The sequence below is a fragment of the Lepidochelys kempii genome, chromosome 3 (assembly GCF_965140265.1).
Source record: "Lepidochelys kempii isolate rLepKem1 chromosome 3, rLepKem1.hap2, whole genome shotgun sequence".
In the NCBI taxonomy this organism is placed as follows: Eukaryota; Metazoa; Chordata; order Testudines; family Cheloniidae; genus Lepidochelys; species Lepidochelys kempii.
The window spans coordinates 120,441,473-120,460,354 of record NC_133258.1 but is presented as its reverse complement, the minus strand read 5'-3'; the positions used below and the strand labels follow the sequence as shown (position 1 = coordinate 120,460,354).

Here is an 18,882-nt window from a genome sequence, read left to right as displayed (position 1 = left end):
TTGCTCCAACTCACTGTTGTCATAACCTGTACCTAAAAGGAGTCATGTAAGGTGTCACATGCAAACTGGTAACGTGCTGGTGTCATTAACACTGTCGTGTGAGATATGTACGATCTCAGAAGGTCTTTGGCCCAGTCTGCCCCAGACAAAGGGATGTTGTTTCACTTGCTTTTGCCTGTTTCCAATGTAAACTGAGCCAGGTGAGGCCAGAAACAATGGAAGCAGGTTTACGTACAAGGTAAACAAAGCCACCAAACTAGCAAGTGGGGGAGACATCCACTTAATGATCACGCCATGAGGGGTGAAAGCTGTACCCCCAGGAAGCCTCCCTGGCTCTAGAAACAGAGACAACGGACCTTGGGGAAAAGAAGCAGAAACAAAGCCATTTTGTCATCCATCACTCAGTGGACCCAAGAAGACAGAGCACTTGAAATCTGAGAAAGGTGGATCCTTCGACCCTGGGGACTGAAGTCTCTGGGAACTGCCTGTAGGTGAGAAACCTGTTCAGACAAAGACTGTAACTTACTAAAGTTAAGTTGCAGTCAGTATGTTTTGTTTGTACCCTTTCATATCTCTTTCACTCTCACTTGAAAGCACTTAAACTTATTTCTTGTTTTATTACAAAATTATCTCACTGATGTTATATTGAAATAAGTGACAGTCTTCAGCAAAGCCAACAGGCTGCTATGTGCTCTGTGTCTTTGGAGGTAGCAAACTTACTAACTTCTGTGAGTGTCCAGTAAGAGGGACTGGATACTGAAAAGGACACCTCTGGGGAACTCAGGAGTTGAGGTTCACTGATCATTACCTGCAAGGCAAGGTTTGAACAGGCAGAGTCCTGAAGAATTTGCTGGCAAGGCAGACAAGCTGGTGTGTCTGGGAGCTGACACATAGCTTAGCTGCGGCAAAGCTCACTCTTGCCATGGCAGAGCGGAAACACAGTGGCTCACAGTTCTAGGTACACTGAGCAAGATGTCACAGAGGCAGAGAAAAGTGCTTTAGTGCGGAAAGGGAGTTGGAGCAGAGAGCACGCTGCTAAAAACTGACGAGTCCCAGCATCCTTTGTGAAAGGCTGATGGGCAGTCCGAGGGTAGAGGAGCTATCAAGACAGGTGGGCTGAGCCTCTGAGATAGTTTTAAGATTTATTCATTCATGTCACACGGAGCCTGATCCTGCACTCACTGAAGATGATTGGAGTTTTTCTATTGGAGAAGCTCCTGTTGACCTCAATGGACATTGAATCAGGCCCTTCATTAGAAAAGCTGGTTATATTTGGGGTTTTTTGTTTTGTAAAACATTAGAACAAGTTGAAAATTTCTAAGATACTGTAGAATTTTGAGCTGTTTGGGGTTCTTCCAAGCATGCTACCCAGGGTGTGACAACAACTTTAAATCTTGGTCTGAAGCTGATCCAGGATTCATATGCTGGACAGGCCGTAGTTTGAACAGCATGACAGCCTCTCATATGGAATGCTGAGCACCGATATCAACATTGGTGTACAGTAAATCTTACTTACTCAGAGATTTCTCATAAAATGCACACACTATTGTGAACACACAGGTTCCAGTCTAATTTCTTCCTCCAGTTCATGTTTTCTCAATTAGATACTTCCCACACAGCAGTTATGGAGATATTTTTAAGACAAAAAAATACATAGTCAATTCAGTTTGTGAATTTGGAGTATGTAAATGATATTGGCTGAGGCAGACAATTTTTTGTATAGAAAAGGATCCACTTGCTGTGCCCACAGGTGCTAGATGCGTCTGTTAAAACAAAGTTCCTCTGCAAAGTGCATAATGGAGGCCAAGTCTCAGAACAGGGTTACAGAAATATACGCTGTTTTGCTTAGGTTAAAAATTCATAGAACTGTTTCACTAAGAATCTCTAGAACCTCAAACCATTGGAACAGGCACTTGAAATTTGGCAAGGAACTTGCCCTGGTGTCTAGGATGTGACTTTTATTGTTCTTGTGAAAAACTGTCCAAATGTGGCCACGGGATGAGCTTCTGAAGATCTCAGTTCACACTTGCTCAATAAAGACGTGTTAGAACATGGAAGCTAACTTCACTGAAGATTCCATCTATACAGAGCATGCTCCAGCTCAGAGCTTCAGCAGCTCAGCAAAATTCTCCTTGCAATGGCTGCTCTTGACATCCAGGAGCCACTCTGATGCTGGGCACTGGCACTGAGAGCAGGAAAATGGTCTCTCTGGTGCTTTCAGGGTTCACCCTGCCGGTGCCCAGGCAGTGTGGAGGTGGAGGAGAAGGAAGCAGCTTGACTTGAATGTAGAGAGGTGAGGAGATAGGCCTGGAGGGTAGAGAGTGGGGAGACTGGGACAAGGGGCCAGGATAAGGGCATAATGAAATGAGGAGCCAGAGGAAGTTGGAGGACTAGGTCTGGGATATGGAGACAAGTGGGAAGGAAGAGGGGTATTGGGACAAAGAACTGGGAGGGGACTAGAATGTGGCGCTGAAGGTGGGGAGACTGGAGACTGGGAGCTGAGTGAAGATTGTAGTGGGGACTGGGAAAAGGACAGGCTTGAGGAGCTAGAAGCAGAAGAGGTCTGGGTTGACAGGGGTCGGGGCAGAAGGGTCTGTAACCACTAGAGTACACATCCCTCAGAACCTTGGACGAGAACCCAGGACTCCTTAGCCTCAACTTTCCACTTCTGTCTAGCAAACAGCTGTGAAACCCACTGACATAATGTGTGCCTCACCTCCCTCTAAAACAGTGGTTCTCAAACAGGGGTTCATGAACTCTTGGGGGTTCACAAAATGTATCAGGGGGTTCTCAGAAAAAAATTCTGTAATGGCAGACAGAGCTGTCCCTCGGGACCCCAGGCGCCGGGGCCCGGCAGCCTGAGCCCCGTGACCATGACTTCCTGGCAGAACAAGTTTAAGCTTTGTTGTAGTCGTGCGTTGTTAGGCTGGATTTCTCAAGATCCGAATGCTTGTGCGAAGAACTCTTTATTTGAGTTGGCTGCTTAAATACCTTCATGCTGTTTCATGTCTGGTACTCCTTGATGAAACATGTAGGAGGCTTAATCGAAGTGATATGAGCTACAAAAGTGAAATCTTGGAAGAATGTTGCCATTTTCATTATTAATTTTATTACATTATGTAATGATAAATTATAATGTAATAGTAAATAGTGTGTGATAAGCATGTCATAAAAAAAAAACAAATTATTTCCAAGATCACAGCTTCTATAATTTATGCTCAGGTAAGGGAGAAAATCCCTGGAAATATTCATTTTTAGGAGGGGGGGTCACAAGATTTGATATTTTCGTGAAAGGGGTTTGTGGGTTGTTCAAGTTTGGGAACCACTGCTCTAAAACCTTAACAGTCACCTCACTGACTTTTTATATCTAGTCTCTCAACAGATCGGCACATCTGGCCATGCATGTGGGAAGTAATGCTGCCTTGTCACTATTAATGTTTTGCGTTAGAGCTCAGGTTTATGAAGATGGGGTATATATTGCTTTTTGGTGCCTTGGGAGATGGAAGTGAATGTCTTACTCTGTGGGTCATCGACAGTATTTCAGGCAATACGAAGGTCGAAAGGAATGCACAAGTCGTTCCCATTAATGTCTTATCTGCATTCTTTTAAGGGTTTGGGTGGATGGTGTGTGCTTCTGCAACCTTCATTGCTGCCAAGTGAAGTTTTTGTTTGCTGATTTCTTAGGTTCTTTGTGCAGGGTTGGAGAACTTCAGTGGATAACTCCCCAGAAGGCTGCACCGGCCTGGGAATCAGAGGGAGAAACTGTGCTACTGAAGCGGCTCCTGATGACACTGACCCCTCTGAAGAGCGTGGGAGGCTGGGATGTTCTTTATGTCTACAATAGTTTAGCTTTGTTTAAAAGTTACTGACAGTAAGTGCACCAAGAGCACCACTCCACGCTGAGCAGTGACGACATAACCTGGCAGCCAGAGGGAACTTCCATGAAGGAGTGTCTCATCACTCACTTCCCAGAACACTCTGTAGCCTTTCATGGACTTCTGACAATTGGATACAGCCAGGAGCAGCTGCAGCAGCGGGGTGTGCATCTCTGTGTTACACCAGCAAGCCTGCCTATTGCACCCCCCTTTCTTCTGGGACTCCCATCCTTTCCTGTATGAAGCATACCTCTAAACCTACAAAGATGCCAAACTAAGGCACTTACCTGTATAACCACCACCATCTTGACCAACACCAGAGATTGAACCATTGTCCTCGAGAACTAAAAGCATCACTCTTTCCTGCTTGTGCTAAAGAGGCAGGCTCTCAAATTGAGAGCTGTCACAGATTTACATCCTTTATGGATGAGGCTCAGTGGGGGTTGCATAATGAACACTGACTAGTCGATTACTCAAGTAAAGGGATTGAAATGTGTATTTTGGTGATTCAATTTACAGATGATCATAATATAAAATCTGTTTTAAAGAGGTCTTCTTGCTGCTTGAACCACATACAACCATACTATGCCTCCAAAATAGATTACGAGCAGGATGTGAATCCCATGAATTTTAGATTACTAGTTTAGACACTTCCTAGTTTAGCTAGAGGAATAATTGTTAGCCCTTTAGTAGAGCAGTAGCTGGAGTAGGACTTGACACACACTTTCCCAAGTGGATTACACACTATTTTCTAATCAGCAGTAGAATACCGGTGATCAGAAATCCTGCCGTCTATTCCTAGTGCTGGGAGAGGAGTGTGGTTTATAGTGGTTAAAAATAGGATAATCAAAACTGGTTTCATCATTCTGAAAGGCAGTGTGATGCAGTCAATACAATCTGGAGGTGTTGAGTTAGAGACCTCCAGTGACCTCGCATAAACTCATAACTAAGTCTGACAACTTATTTCAAATAATGGATGGGGATGGAGAGTGTTCAACAGCTCTTCATTAACGGTCTCCTAGGTTTTGGTTCCTGGTTTCAGTCATTAATAAAGGCAGTGAATTAAAACAGCAGTTAGAAGAAGCGACAACTGAATGCCTGGCCTCCTCTTTCACAGCTCAGAAAACTTTTCCTTGGACTACAAAGGCATTTGATAAGAAAGTCATTACTATCTCCTTCTCTCCCCATCCCCTGTCTGCTCAACCCCGGAGAGAGTAATGATATTTGTGCCATTACAGATTTGTCACCAAATTCAGTGGGATTGCGTGGGAACATATCTTTTCCATTATGGCTACAATGTTATAAAATGCACTATAGACCAACACTACTGATGTATAAGGCTCCGTCTACACGACAAGCACTTCAGTGGCACAGTGCAGCACTGCGGCTTCGTTGCTGTAGCATTGTAGACACTTTCCATATCAACAGAAGAAGTTTTTTTCCATTGGATGCAGTTGATCTTTGAGAGGTGGTAGCTAGGTCAATGGAAGAATTCTTCTGTCAACCTAGCTGCAGCTAAACCTGGGGGGGTGGTTGACCCAACCATGGCATTCAGGGCATGACATTTTAAACAGCACTGAGAAACGTACCTAGGTCAACCTAACTTTTAAGTGTAGACCGGGCCTAACTGATACTCTAGAAATCAGCACACAAAGAGCAACAATGTGGCCAAAGGACAAGTCCCAGGGTGTTTCAGGGATACAAAGTAAGTGAGACTAGCCACTGGAAAACTGTCAATGTAGGTAATTCTGAATGCTTAGTATTTTCTCTGTATCAATTCATTTTTTTTCAAGCCACCGTGAAATGTTCAAATAGTGCTCCATGTTTACAGTCTATGCTTTGGTTTTTGCCATTTCAATGAGATCTTTACAAAATACAGGTTTAATGTTCCTGTTAAAGTGAACTCTGTAACACAACCTTAAGTCTGGTGCCGTTACCGTTGCACCATTTCATCTCAAGAAAAGTCACTACTTAGAGAAAACATATGGGCCTTGTACTGTGAACAGACAGGGAAAGTGAATTCTAGAGTTGAACACCCTGCCACAAGCCCCCAGATGGCTACACCTGGGGCCTATGAGCTCAAGCACCTCAAACAGAGAGATGGTCTTTCAGGTAATGAAATCCCAACCACATAGGGTGAGATTTTCAAAACTTCCTAAGGGAGTTGGATGTTCAACTCCCAGTGAGCTTCAGTGGAAGTTGGGCATCTAGCACCCTTAGGTATTTTTAAAAATCCCTCCCATAGAGCTTTATAGATTACCACAAACCCTTGAACTGCAGCCAGGAGCGAATAAGGAGGAAATATACACTCACCCACAACCCTACCATATTTCACATGTATATTCTGAAGCTTGCATAGGTGCCCTTGACTTTGTAATTCATTCTCCCATTTATCTGATAGAGCCAATGTGTAGCATGATGCAAGCAAGGCTCCTGTCTTTCATTATTTTATTTTTTTCCTGAACAGGCTGCTTGGATTATGTATATAGCTTGCACATTCATTTCTGGGCCAAGTCTTTTTATGCTGATATAGATCAGCATATCAGTATAGTTAATATGTATTGCTCATCCATACATGGGCAATGTGATGTCTTATGTACTTATAAGTAGATGCATGATTTCTAAAATTTGATTTGATTAGTTCTGTTTGGTCTAGATTTGCTGACAGATTTGTGCAATTCTACTAAGACCACCAAAATGACTAACAACTAGGGAAAATTGTTTTAAATTAACAACAGTGTTCAAAAAGAATAGACCAAATTGTTACCTTGTATTTGGCTTCAGGTTCTCAATAGGTAAATGAGTAGCCCCTGCAGTCCTGGTTGACCACTTGTTCCTTATAAAGTCATCATAAGATGCACTGTAAACCAAGTAACCTGCAAATGGAAGAGAGAAAAGCAGATCAGCCAATGAGAGTTCTATGTTTCAGTCAATGATACCTTGAGGCTTAACTACTTTGACAAATTCTAAGCGTCAAAGAGCAAAGACATCAGAGCTTTCTATGGCACTGCTTTATACAAAGCCTACCCTTTATTCTCTCAGTCCCTCTATGTATCTGCATTCTTTAAAAGTGCTATTTTAAATTACAAAATTGTTGACTTTTCCAAGGAAATTGGTTGTTTTTTTTCAGAGCCGGAGCTTGCATTAGGCCACTTTCATCTTTGGTGTAACTATGTTGAAGTCAGTGGAGTTAAACCAGGGATGAACTGGACCCATTATGTTTAAATAACACTTCAATTGTGACACAAATTGACTAGTATGAAATAATAGAGAAGGTGAGGCTGAAACTTCTTCCTCCACTATTTTACTTTAAAATGTGTTGCATTTTAAAATGAGGAGGAAGATCCTCAGCTGGTGTAAATTTTTATAACTTCACTAACTTCAGTGGATCTAGTACATTTGCCCTGAGGTGTCAAACTCAGTCTTGGTATAACTCCAACATCTTGCTGGTAATTACATTACAGTGAAAACCTTTTATACAGAGGGAGACAAATCTGTTTCCCCACTATTATTTCCCCAGATGTCAATAGTAAAACTCCCATTAACATTAATGGGAGCAAGAGCACACTTATTACTCACTCTACAAGGTAATAGTGTGATATGCTTCATGCTCACTCATTCTGGAGCAAATGTTAATTTCAGCTCTGTAATGGGCAGCCTGAACATTCTACATTAGAACACTGCATGGAAATCCCATTGAGGTCAATGAGTTTTGCATGAGGATCAAGTGCAAATATAAGCCATAGAGATCCAGCGTGCAGATCAGACAATAGGATTTTGCCCTATATTTGAAAAAGAACAGTTTCCAACATTGGTAAAGATCCTGCGTTGGTATTTAATGTGTGTCAGGCTTTTAAACAGAAACAAAAAACTCTAAGAAAAAGAGCAGAAATGGAATAATTAAACTCTGGCAGTGTCAGCTGCTGGGCCTGATTCTCCTTGGCATGACTCCAGTTTCATGCTGGTGTGACTCTCTTGAAATCAATGGAGTTGCTCCTCTTTTACACAGTGTGTAATACAATCAGGTCCATGATGTCCTCTTCAAGGCTGCCATTTTCAAAGAAGCCTCAGGGAGTCAGGTGCTCTACTCCCATTGAATTTAAATGGGAATCAGACACCTAACTCCCCTGGGCTCCTGTGAAAATCTCAGCCTAAAGTCACGCACATTTCCAGACATTCTCATTAGCCAATCCAGTATATTCCTGATTATCCGAACTGCATGGGGGACACGGACTTTGGATAATCAAGCGAGCAGGGGCCATTCAGGCATTCAGCAGCTGGGCGGCCTCCCCTGCGGCTGAGGGCTCGTCCTCCTCTTCCTTACAGTCCTGGTTGGGGATCTCTGCTCTGCCCTGCTCACTCATTCCAGTGACAGCAGAACTGAAGAGGGCTCCTTGCGCTGCTGCAGGCTGGTGACACCATCCTCCTCCTCCTCCTGGTCTCTGCTCTACCATGCTAACCTCCACATTATCTGAATCCCTTCTTTGTCTCCCAGCATGAAATACACAGGTGGCAAGGAAGGGGTTCAGTTAATAAGGTTTCAGATAAATGGGAGTATACTATACATAGATATCATGCTGTACACATATTGAGAAGCAACATTCCTTAAAGTCAATCTGCAATTCATAGGTACCAGTCAACCTCTGACTCAAGTTCCAGGCTACCAACAGGTGCAAAGTGTCTGAGAAGCACTCAGCATATCCATTTCTGACAGTGACATTTTCAGTTTAAAAGTGACACAGATCCACTTTCTCTTTCCATTGACTCAAGCTACATTAATCAACCTTGAACACGGTTTACATTCTGTTCCGCATCGGTATTACATAGTTTTCTCTCTGGCTTCAAGCCAGCACACCTGTGGGTTCTCTTGAAATTTTGATCAAGCTGGGGTGAGAGAGGGAAAAATCAATCCTCTACTAAACTAGCTCAGTCAATTCCCAGCTGAAGGAGAAATAAAAGGAAAAGCGAGTGCCTATGTGGTCTTGTTAATTGGGTAACAAATTAAAAAATATGACTAGTAACTTTGGGGCCATGAGCAAAGATTTTGAACATCTAGAATTTCTTTCCCCCACCCCCACCTTGAGTAAATTTCCTTAGGCATAAAGAAAAATGTGTTTTTCATTCTGTCCCAAACGAAAGCGGTTGGTTAAAAAATATGCAGCAAAAATTCATGGGCAAAACCCAGAAAAACCTTTCAAGCCCTCTCCATTCATCACAAAAAGAGGGGAAAGGGAGAATAAGCTTGATTATTTAAAAGTCCTTTGAAGTGTGCCTTTAACAATCTCAGAGTGCCAGACCAAGACATTATGACAAGCTATATTACAGAAATGAACAATCTGAAGCATGGCTGTGAGAAGAGTGAAAAGAAAGACACGTTGCCAACTGTGTCCACATATCTATTCAGGGGACACCATCATAGGGCCTCATCACATCAGCCACACTATCAGAGCCTTGTTCACCTGCGCATCTACCAATGTGATATATGCCATCATGTGCCAGCAATGCCCCTCTGCCATGTACATTGGTCAAACTGGACAGTCTCTACGTAAAAGAATCAATGGACACAAATCAGATGTCAAGAATTAGAACATTCAAAAACCAGTAGGAGAACACTTCACTCTCTCTGGTCAATCGATTACGGACCTAAAAGTGGCAATTCTTCAACAAAAAAACTTCAAAAACAGACTCCAACGAGAGACTGCTGAATTGGAATGAATGTGCAAACTGGACACCACTATATTAGGCTTGAATAAAGACTGGGAGTGGATGGGTCATTACACAAAGTAAAACTATTTCCCCACATTTATTCCACACACACACACACACACACACACACACACAGAGTTCCTCAGACGTTCTTGTCAGCTGCTGGAAATGGCCCACCTTGATTATCACTACAAAAGGTTCTTCTCTCTCTCTCTCTCTCTCCTGCTAGTAATAGCTCACCTTAAGTGATCACTCTGGTTACAGTCTGTATGGTAACACACATTGTTTCATGGTCACTGTGTATATAAAATCTCCCCACTGTATTTTCCACTACATGCATCCGATGAAGTGAGCTGTAGCTCACGAAAGCTTATGCTCAAATAAATTTGTTAGTCTCTAAGGTGCCACAAGTACTGCATCTCAGAGAAAGGTGCCAAGATGAAAGTGCTTCATGAAACACAGGAAAGCCAAAAAAATGCATTGGACATTGTCAAACATTACTTATGTGACATATTGCTCTGAAATTAACATAATTAGTGACATTGTGGGTGATTTTTTAAGTGAACAGTGTGCAGATAACACTGAAAAATGAAATCCTTTATTTATCCACTGACCAGGCACAGCACTGCCAGTGGAAGCTTCCCTACCTTCCCCCACCACTGCATATCAGCAATATAAGGCTAGCATAGTTTTCGTGACCATTCACTTCTTGGCCCCTCTGTGGAGGGGCTGCCAGCAAAAGAGTGGGTCAAGATTCAGCAACAGCAGCAACAATGTAAAAACCAGTACAACAGCACTGTCAGTTTCTGACTCCAAATCATCTGACCCGCTGTCGAGTTGGGTTTTGCATCATCTCCAAATACTTCTGTTGTTTACATATCTCACTAATTTTTTTATCAAGGTTAGAGATTTGTATTTCAAATTTACATTTTTTTTTGCTATAATGTGCTCTAAAGACAGTGAAAAAGATCCAGTTTAATGTATTTGTTTAACCGCCAACCGCAGCATGTCAGATTGGCATTTGAACAAACTTTAACTATAATAAAGTCAACACAGTTTGGGTTATGTGTTCCACAGGAGTTAACCAGCTCCATTTCAGTTTAACTCTTTTTATTTATATAAAAAGCTTAAATTTCTCTTTTCACTCAGCTACAAAGCTCCACAATATTTCTTTGTATGCAGAAACAGTTTTATTCTGGCCTGTATCATTAATATTGCTATTGTGGCATGCAATATCTGCAAACCACAAGAAAAACAGTTCCGTATTTTCCATAACATTCCATCCTCTCTTCCCTCCTCTGCCCTCACTACACATTTTATTTTCTTGAGAGAGTGACTATTGATTTCAGAGATTTAGAAGAGAGCGGTGTTAGAAAATAAAGAGACTGATTTTGAAATAAGAAAAGGAGTACTTGTGGCACCTTAGAGACTAACCAATTTATTTGAGCATAAGCTTTCATGAGCTACAGCTCACTTCATCGGATGCCGATGAAGTGAGCTGTAGCTCACAAAAGCTTATGCTCAAATAAATTGGTTAGTCTCTAAGGTGCCACAAGTACTCCTTTTCTTTTTGCGGATACAGACTAACACAACTGCTACTCTGAAACCTGATTTTGAAATGTGGCTTCCCATATCGCTGATACAAATAACTGCAGGGGAGGGAAATTTTATAGGTCTGAAGACTTCTAACCCCTTGAGTGCTTCTGCCAATCTGACTGTTAGAGCTACGTGCTACAAAATAAACCCACAAGTATTTGCACTTCAAAACTGCACGCACAAAAACAGAGCCAAGGTGAAGCCCTTTAGAAGACCAGGACTAATCTATGCTCATCAGTGGCATTGGTACAGTGTTGACAGATGACATAGAAGCTCTTTCTCACTGACTAGAAGGCAATTAATACCTTCTTCTCGGAGAGCTGTATGGTAACAGAGAGTTAACATTGTTGAAAAATTATCAATAATAATTAGCTCAGATTAAGGTAAAAACCTTCCCATTTGGCTTCTGCATAGTTTCCTGAACCCCAACCAGGACAACAAAATCCCCAGGGTGACAGCCAAGACTGGAAATTTGTTACCATACCTGTTATCAAGTCTCCTTGTCGGGGTTTGGCCCAGTCCACAATGACAAAGGAGTGGCAGCCTTCCATTGCCACCACTGTGATATTGTGAGGGACAGTCTGGGGATGCAGCTCTCCCCCTTTTAGATTATACGGTATGATTTCATCCAGGCTTTCCACTTGGAAGTGCTCCAATATCTCTGTCAAGGAGCAGGGGGCAGCAGGATCTTTATTGAGATAACTCACATAAGGAGCTGGAAGAGACAGTGATAAGCAGCATTTATTTAACAGTCTGTACAGACAGGCAGATTACTACAGCTAAGGACAATTTCCTGTAGAGAAAAGCACAAGGTTAATTTTCTTTTTATATTCCTTACAGGCGGCCGAAACAGGGGGCACTCGCAGAAATGGCTATATTTTATTTTTTAAAATAAAATAAATTAGACATTCATTTCCTGACCTTCCAGCTTGTAAATCTTGTATATTTTCCTACCATTTCACTGACGCTTTCAAATCTGTAAACTGTCTGGAAACTTCTTGGAGTGCTATTACTCTTCATATAAATAAAGCACCATGGAAACTGTAAGCATGACAAATATTCAGTGGCAATTACGTTACTCTAAGGCTTTCAATAGATGGGGAATAACCATGTCTGGTGCATTTCAGTCTGTGTTATAAAGGATCAGGATGGCAACTCTTGATTAACCCAATGTTGTTGCTCTAAAATTAAGACTTACCACCTGTCTTTGGGAGCCAAAGTTGTGGGTGGGGGGAGGGGTGGGTGTAGAAGGGCCCACAGTGTAGGGGCAGGGTCCTTCCCATGTCACAACCTGCCCACTTTAGATTTGGAGCTCCTCTGCCTGCCTAGATAGTCCCTTTCCCCCGGTAGCTGATGTAGCCTTCTGATTCAATGTATGCACTCTTGGCAGCAAGAGAGACCCCACCAGGGGGGAAGTGGCTCAGCATCTGGACCTGGCTGCTCAGAGCAGGGAGAGGCCCACCCATGAGTCCAGCACCATGCCCCATATCCTTGATGCCTAGAGACAGGCACACACAGGGGTATTACCCCTTCACTGCTCCCTCTGGCAGATTTTGCCTTTCGGGCTTCTGTAGCAGAGAAACTGCTGAATTTGAATTAATATGCAAACTAGATACCATTAACTTGGGTTTGAATAGAGACTGGGAGTGGCTGGGTCATTACACATATTGAATCTATTTCCCCATGTTAAGTATCCTCACACCTTCTTGTCAACTGTCTAGATGGGCCATCTTGATTATCACTACAAAAGTTTTTTTTCTCTCCTGCTGATAATAGTGCATCTTAATTAATTAGCCTCTTACTCCACCTTTTCATGTTCTCTGTATGTGTGTGTGTGTGTGTGTATATATATATATATATAATCTTCTTACTACATGTTCCATTCTGTGTATCTGATGAAGTGGGCTGTAGCCTATGAAAGTTTATGCTCAAATAAATTGGTTAGTCTCTAAGGTGCCACAAGTACTCCTGTTCTTCTTTCTGACAACATTGTGCAGTGATGCGGCTGGGAGCAGCATCGCTATGATGCCAGACCCAGGCTATGGAGCCACAGACAGTTTCTTGTGCAAAGAAGTGAATGTAGCTTCTCCCCCAACAGCGTGTCTTTGCACCCTCAATTTCATAATTTCTGTCAGTGCAACTGAACCTTTGAGTCCCTGTTAAAGCTGCCCCTACCTCCCCCTTGCATTTTGAGGGCCAGATCCTCAACTGGTATAAATCAGCATAGCCCCATTGACTTCAGTGGGACTACACCAAATTATACCAGCTGAGGAGCTGGCCCTGGAGGTGCAGCCAGCCCCATTCTAGTTGTCTCCTGCATGGATGGCCTCTCTTTATCCTCTTCCCTCTCCTACCTACCCACAACCAGGTTTTGCCTAAGGAATGCAGAAAGTAAAAGAAAGGGTCTTGTTCTTCTAGTGATAGGGTCACCATATTTCCCTAAAGCAAAAACAGGACACTGAGCAAGACCGGCCCAAGCTGCCTGGCATCACCAGGCACAACCCCCCCCCCCCCCCCGAATGTTCCTCCACACCCCACAATTTGAAAACTGCACCTTTTGTCCCATTTGCTCTTGCCAACTGATGATCAGCTGGTAAGAGCAAATGGGACAAATGCCCACTTTTGCCAAAAAAGTTGGGCTGTCCAGGACAGGGCTTAAAAAAGGGACTGTCCTGGCCAAAATGGGACGTACCGTCACACTATCTAATGAATGTAGTTTAAGTAACAGAGTTTTAGTCCTTTTAGCTCACGGCAGACCCCTTGCTTTGGAAACTGGACACCTTAGTACTAGTGTAAGCAGTTACTTGTCTCTATGTGGTAGTGAGGTCCATTAGGGAGAGGTGCTAAAGATCATGGAAACAAATTACTGATATTTAGCAGTGAAACCAATGTAGTATGGTTCTCTCCCACTATGGTTATTTAACACTAAGAACCAGTTGCTCATATTAAAATCAACCCCTAATTCCCAAGTTTCCTGGAGTATGGAAATGTACAGGTATCAGTTTAGTAACTGGTAACTTTTACACTTATGCTTTATAGTGACAAGAACTGTACTTACTTCATGAAATGTCAAAACGGTAATTTTATTGCATTAAAGGTCCCTGTCATAGGGGCAATTGGACCGTCAAGAGGAATCAGGGCCTAGCCTGCCCATGACAGCCCTCTGAAGACCCACCTGGGACTAACCAGTTGCCCAAGGTGGCCGTTTAATGGTCAATTAGTAGCAGAGCACCTGCAACCTTACCACAGGGCTGCCTGAGTTCAAAGAACCAGGGAGAGTACTCCCAGGAGGAAGGTGCCTCCGAAGGGAGGGACAGCCTTCCCTGGGAAGGAACAATTGTAGCCTAGGAGAAGGAACTGAGAGGTCTCCAGAGAGACAGAGATAGTTCCTTGGGTGAAGGATACTAGAGTAAGCTGAGAGAAGGAACCAGAGACTGTTCTAGAGGTGAAGAGAACAGAGCTATCCTGAAAGAAGGAATCACAGGCTGCTCTCCAAAGGGAAGGGAGCAGCCGCAACTTAGAAGCCCTGGCTCCAGAGGATGGGCTTGGTCTAGAGTGTCCCATGGCTAAAGGAGCAAGAAGTTAGTTGAACTGACCCTGAAACTGCAGCTTTCCTGGTGGGCACCTGAATGAGGTCTTGCTTATGCTTATGCTAATCTTTGTTGTTAATAAATTAAACCCTCTGAAGCGGGTGTTCTTTCATGCACAGAAGTCTGGTTTGGACTTATCTATATCCAGATCAAGGGAAACTAAAGAAGGGCTCACCTGCGGTGTCACACCTGAAGGCTATAGGGGGGGCATGGAACCAGAGGCACTATGTCCACAGTCATTTTAACATTTAAAGAAACAGTTTGAGTTCTAATGTTCGCCTTTGGAAATGTTTATTTAGTTACAATAATACAGTTCCCTGGGAGGATAATATTTTCCCTCCTAGTGACCTGAAGTGTTCATAAAAAAATGTTCTTAGTTTATCTTATTGGATTTCCCACCACACAGGGAGTCTGCCCAGAGCTCGTAATCAACTTCATTTTAGCCATCACAAGGTTTCTAATCTAAACAGACCGGGACGCATGATCGCTGAAAGAACAGGACCATCCTGTCTGGTTTTGACAGGGAGGAGTTGAAGACTCATTTGAAAAAGTTTTGGTTTATGTGAGAAGTATTTTACTCCCCAAACCATGGTAAACAAGAGCTCAAGCCTCAGCTGCTCCAGAGCAGAACTTCACACAGTTGGTGAGTATGTTGGGGGGATGGCATGAATCAAAGGTGGCTCTAAGCCACCTTTCCTGCTCTCCCAGTCTTGCAGCTGAACTGACCCTCAGAGCAAGTTCTGCCAGCCTTTAACAGTCCCATAGGAGCTGCCATATCAAAGGAGGATTGCTGGAATGCAGTGCTCTCTGGCCCTTGAAACGCCCTGACAACGTACCCCCAAGACTTCGATGAGGTCTCAGAACAGCATCCTTAGCTGGCATAAACAACAATGGTTACAGCAAAGTCAATGAAGCTCTGCTGATTTACACCAGCTGAGGATCTGGCCTGTGCATGCAGATCCAAACCTTTTGGCTCAGCTCTATCTCCTATTGTTTCTTTCTACAATTACAAAATAAAGCAAGACGTTTATGAACATATAAAACATATTAGCACTCATAGTTAGCAAAAGGGTTCCAATTTAAGACTTTCAGAGTAACAGCCGTGTTAGTCTGTATTCGCAAAAAGAAAAGGAGTACTTGTGGCACCTTAGAGACTAACCAATTTATTTGAGCATGAGCTTTCGTGAGCTACAGCTAAGACTTTGTTCCATTTACCTATTCTCCCGTACTATACATTCCAAATGAAATATCCCGGCAGGACAAATTCTCCTCTGAGATACATCAGCATACAATGCCACTGGTATCAATGGGGTTCCACTGGTGTAACAGAAGAGAACTGTGCCCTGGTTTCCCATCAGAGGGCTTGTCTACAAGGAGAGCTGCACAAGTTTTACTAAAGCTTTGAATTTAAACTGATTTAGCTTAAGTGGAGCAAATCCCAGAGTAGACACTCTTAGGGTATGTCTACACTTAAACCATTACAGCAGCACAGTGATGGTTCTCCCATCACTGTAGTTAATCCTCCTCCTCAAGAGGTGGTAGCTAGGTTAACAGAAGAATTCTTCCAATGACCTAGCACTGTCTATCCCAGGGCTTAGGTTAATTTAACTATGTCACTCAGAGGTGTGGATTTTTTAGCTGGGGTGATATTAACTTTTTAGTGTAGACCTGGCCTTATTTTGGTTAAATCAGTTGGAAACAAATTTAAGCTATATTGAAATACAGCCCTCTTAAACTGAAATAAAAAAGTGTCTACAAGGGTTTTGCTCTGGTTTAACTAAACTGGTTTAGTTTGTGTCTGAGATCAAGATACAGTTCCAAGTGCTGCTACTTGTGTTTATCTTGTGATGATCTCTCAAAGCACTGTACAGTATCAAGAACAGTTGTGACTCATTAGCCAGATTTGTGCAGTCTTCTCACCAGAACGAATGATGCAGCTAGAACATGGACTATTTACCTTATTATTTAGCAAAAGCATAACGAGTACTGGGCTCACCGGTAAATCGTTTCTTCCCAGCTAAGTCAAATTCTGACACAGGATCGGAGCCAGAAACACTGATCTCTGGATAGTCTGTCTCAGGCACTGCTTCTGTAGTAGCAGCAGTAGTAGTGATCACGGTGGTAGTTGGAGGCAAAGTGCTCTCAAAAAACTCATAGTCTTCAGAAGACACAAAGAAGAGTTGACAACATTAGCTTGTTCCATGTTAAACTGGCTTAAACTCGACAGGGAACTCGTAGTTTCCCTCATTACAAACTATGATGAGAAAACTAAAGCAACATTCACCAGCAGACTTCACATCACGGGGTTCACACACTCCTTACTGATTTTTAAGTCAGAGGAGAGCATGCTTTGCTCTTCTTCCCAGGGCTTACAGCAAACTAAACAAAACAAAGACAGTCTTTGCACCAAAATAAGGATGAGGAAAGCCTCCATATTCTTCAGTTCACTTTACTAACTATAGAAATAATAGTGCCAGAGGGGATTTAAGTTTGATTTATAAGGAACTAAGAGGGAAGAAGCGAATCTGTTCTCTCAAGCAATTAACATGCATATTTTAAAATATGTGTTTATTGGTAATACATACAAGTTGTTCACAGAACCCAATCCGCTCCCATTAAAGTTAATAGCAAAACGGCCACTGACTTTAATGGAATGCCTAATGATATTAAACAGAGTGGGACGTGCAACAGGAGATACGCATACCTGTCAGATACAAAAAGACATATGCACTAGTTCATGGGGAAAATAATACTTTTGCAAAAAGAAGTGTGGGGGGACATCAGAAAATAAAAAATCAAGTAGATAGGAAAACAAATATCTTTAATTTGACTGACAGAAATTCAAAGAGAAGGCTGACTCACTGCACTTATTTGGCATCAAGAGTCTTATTCACAGAGAGCTGTGCTCGCTTTTCAGAAAGGTTTGATCTAGTCTAATCTACTCATCATGGTTCTTGTATAACCATCTTTGCCATGCTATCAGAATGCCCGCAAATTATAAATCATATACATCAATCTCTCTCTCGGTCGCCATCCCCTCCAGTGAGCTGCCATTGGAATTGGTTATTTTTGTACTTTTTTGTTGGTGTTATTGTGGGAAGTCTAGGTCAAGGAAGTAGATTTTTTTCCCTTCTGCTCTAAAAGTCATGATGTCTGTAGTCATCCTGTTGTTTTCTAGGGGTGAAGAGCAGAGAATAAGGAAACCCAGAAGATCACCAGCCGAATTCATTGCTACTTACCCCTCATGGAAACTCATCAGGTAAAATTTACCATGATAAACTAAACACATTCGTATGGCAAGATTCTGAGTTGACACTCACTCCCTGAAAACCTGAGGATAAGCCCGCTCAGAAACTGAGGCCAGATCCAGCCACCTTTGCACCATCTATTTTACACTCCTGAAACGGCTTCCCTCTGGTCTGGTAACCTGGTGAAGGTTAGAGCCACCCAAAGGCTTAGACTGACTGCCAATGGCCGCCAGGGGACACTGACAGCAAAAGAATCCTGGCCCTGTGCCATTTCCCCCTATGCCAACTGCAGGAAGGAGGTGGCATGAAATTCACTACAGGAGCTCTCCGCTGCTTGAGAGCCTCCCTACACAGGAGGGATCCCTCTGTGACTGGAATGGGAGCTTTAGTGTAGCTTGCACCACTGGAATGAAATGAAACGGCCCTAACACAGTGGAAGATCTGACCAGATGAATTTATCAGTTTTCTCACGATATAGTTTCTCTGTGCTCGGTGGGTGAAAGTCATCCCTGTGCAGAGGGCCAGAAAAAGGCCGGTTTACCCTGGAAGTCCCACTTAACCCCTAGTGCACGCAGAGCAGCTTTATTTTCTATTTTAGATTAACTCAGCAACTTTGCTGATTTTTGGTTCGGGCTGGATTCTGTAACAGGAAAGATAAGGGCAGGATTGAAGCAGCGTCCTTTAGAAGTGTCACTTTGAAAAATGTCTTTTTTGTTCACGAGTTGAGTTATAAGCAGGCAGATTCTAAAATAACAGCAATTTAAGCTCTTTCTGGGCCACTCTCTTCAGTCTGTTAAATTGACATTGTGCTGCTTACATGCAATATTATGTGGCACAAAGTCAAAGGGGAATCTCCATTGGTATGAT

The 18,882-nt window shown here is 42.8% G+C and overlaps 1 protein-coding gene across 1 annotated transcript in view; it reads right to left on the bottom strand.

Annotated features, from left to right (window-relative positions):
- Positions 1–18,882, bottom strand: part of FNDC1 (fibronectin type III domain containing 1) — a 126,843-nt gene that overhangs the window by 21,819 nt on the left and 86,142 nt on the right. Inside the window, exons 13-15 of the mRNA XM_073337819.1 lie at positions 16,764–16,925; positions 11,662–11,892; positions 6,643–6,751 (exon numbers count right to left, since the gene is read on the bottom strand). Coding sequence (XP_073193920.1) covers positions 6,643–6,751; positions 11,662–11,892; positions 16,764–16,925 — 502 coding nt within the window. The remainder of the gene's footprint in view (positions 1–6,642; positions 6,752–11,661; positions 11,893–16,763; positions 16,926–18,882) is intronic.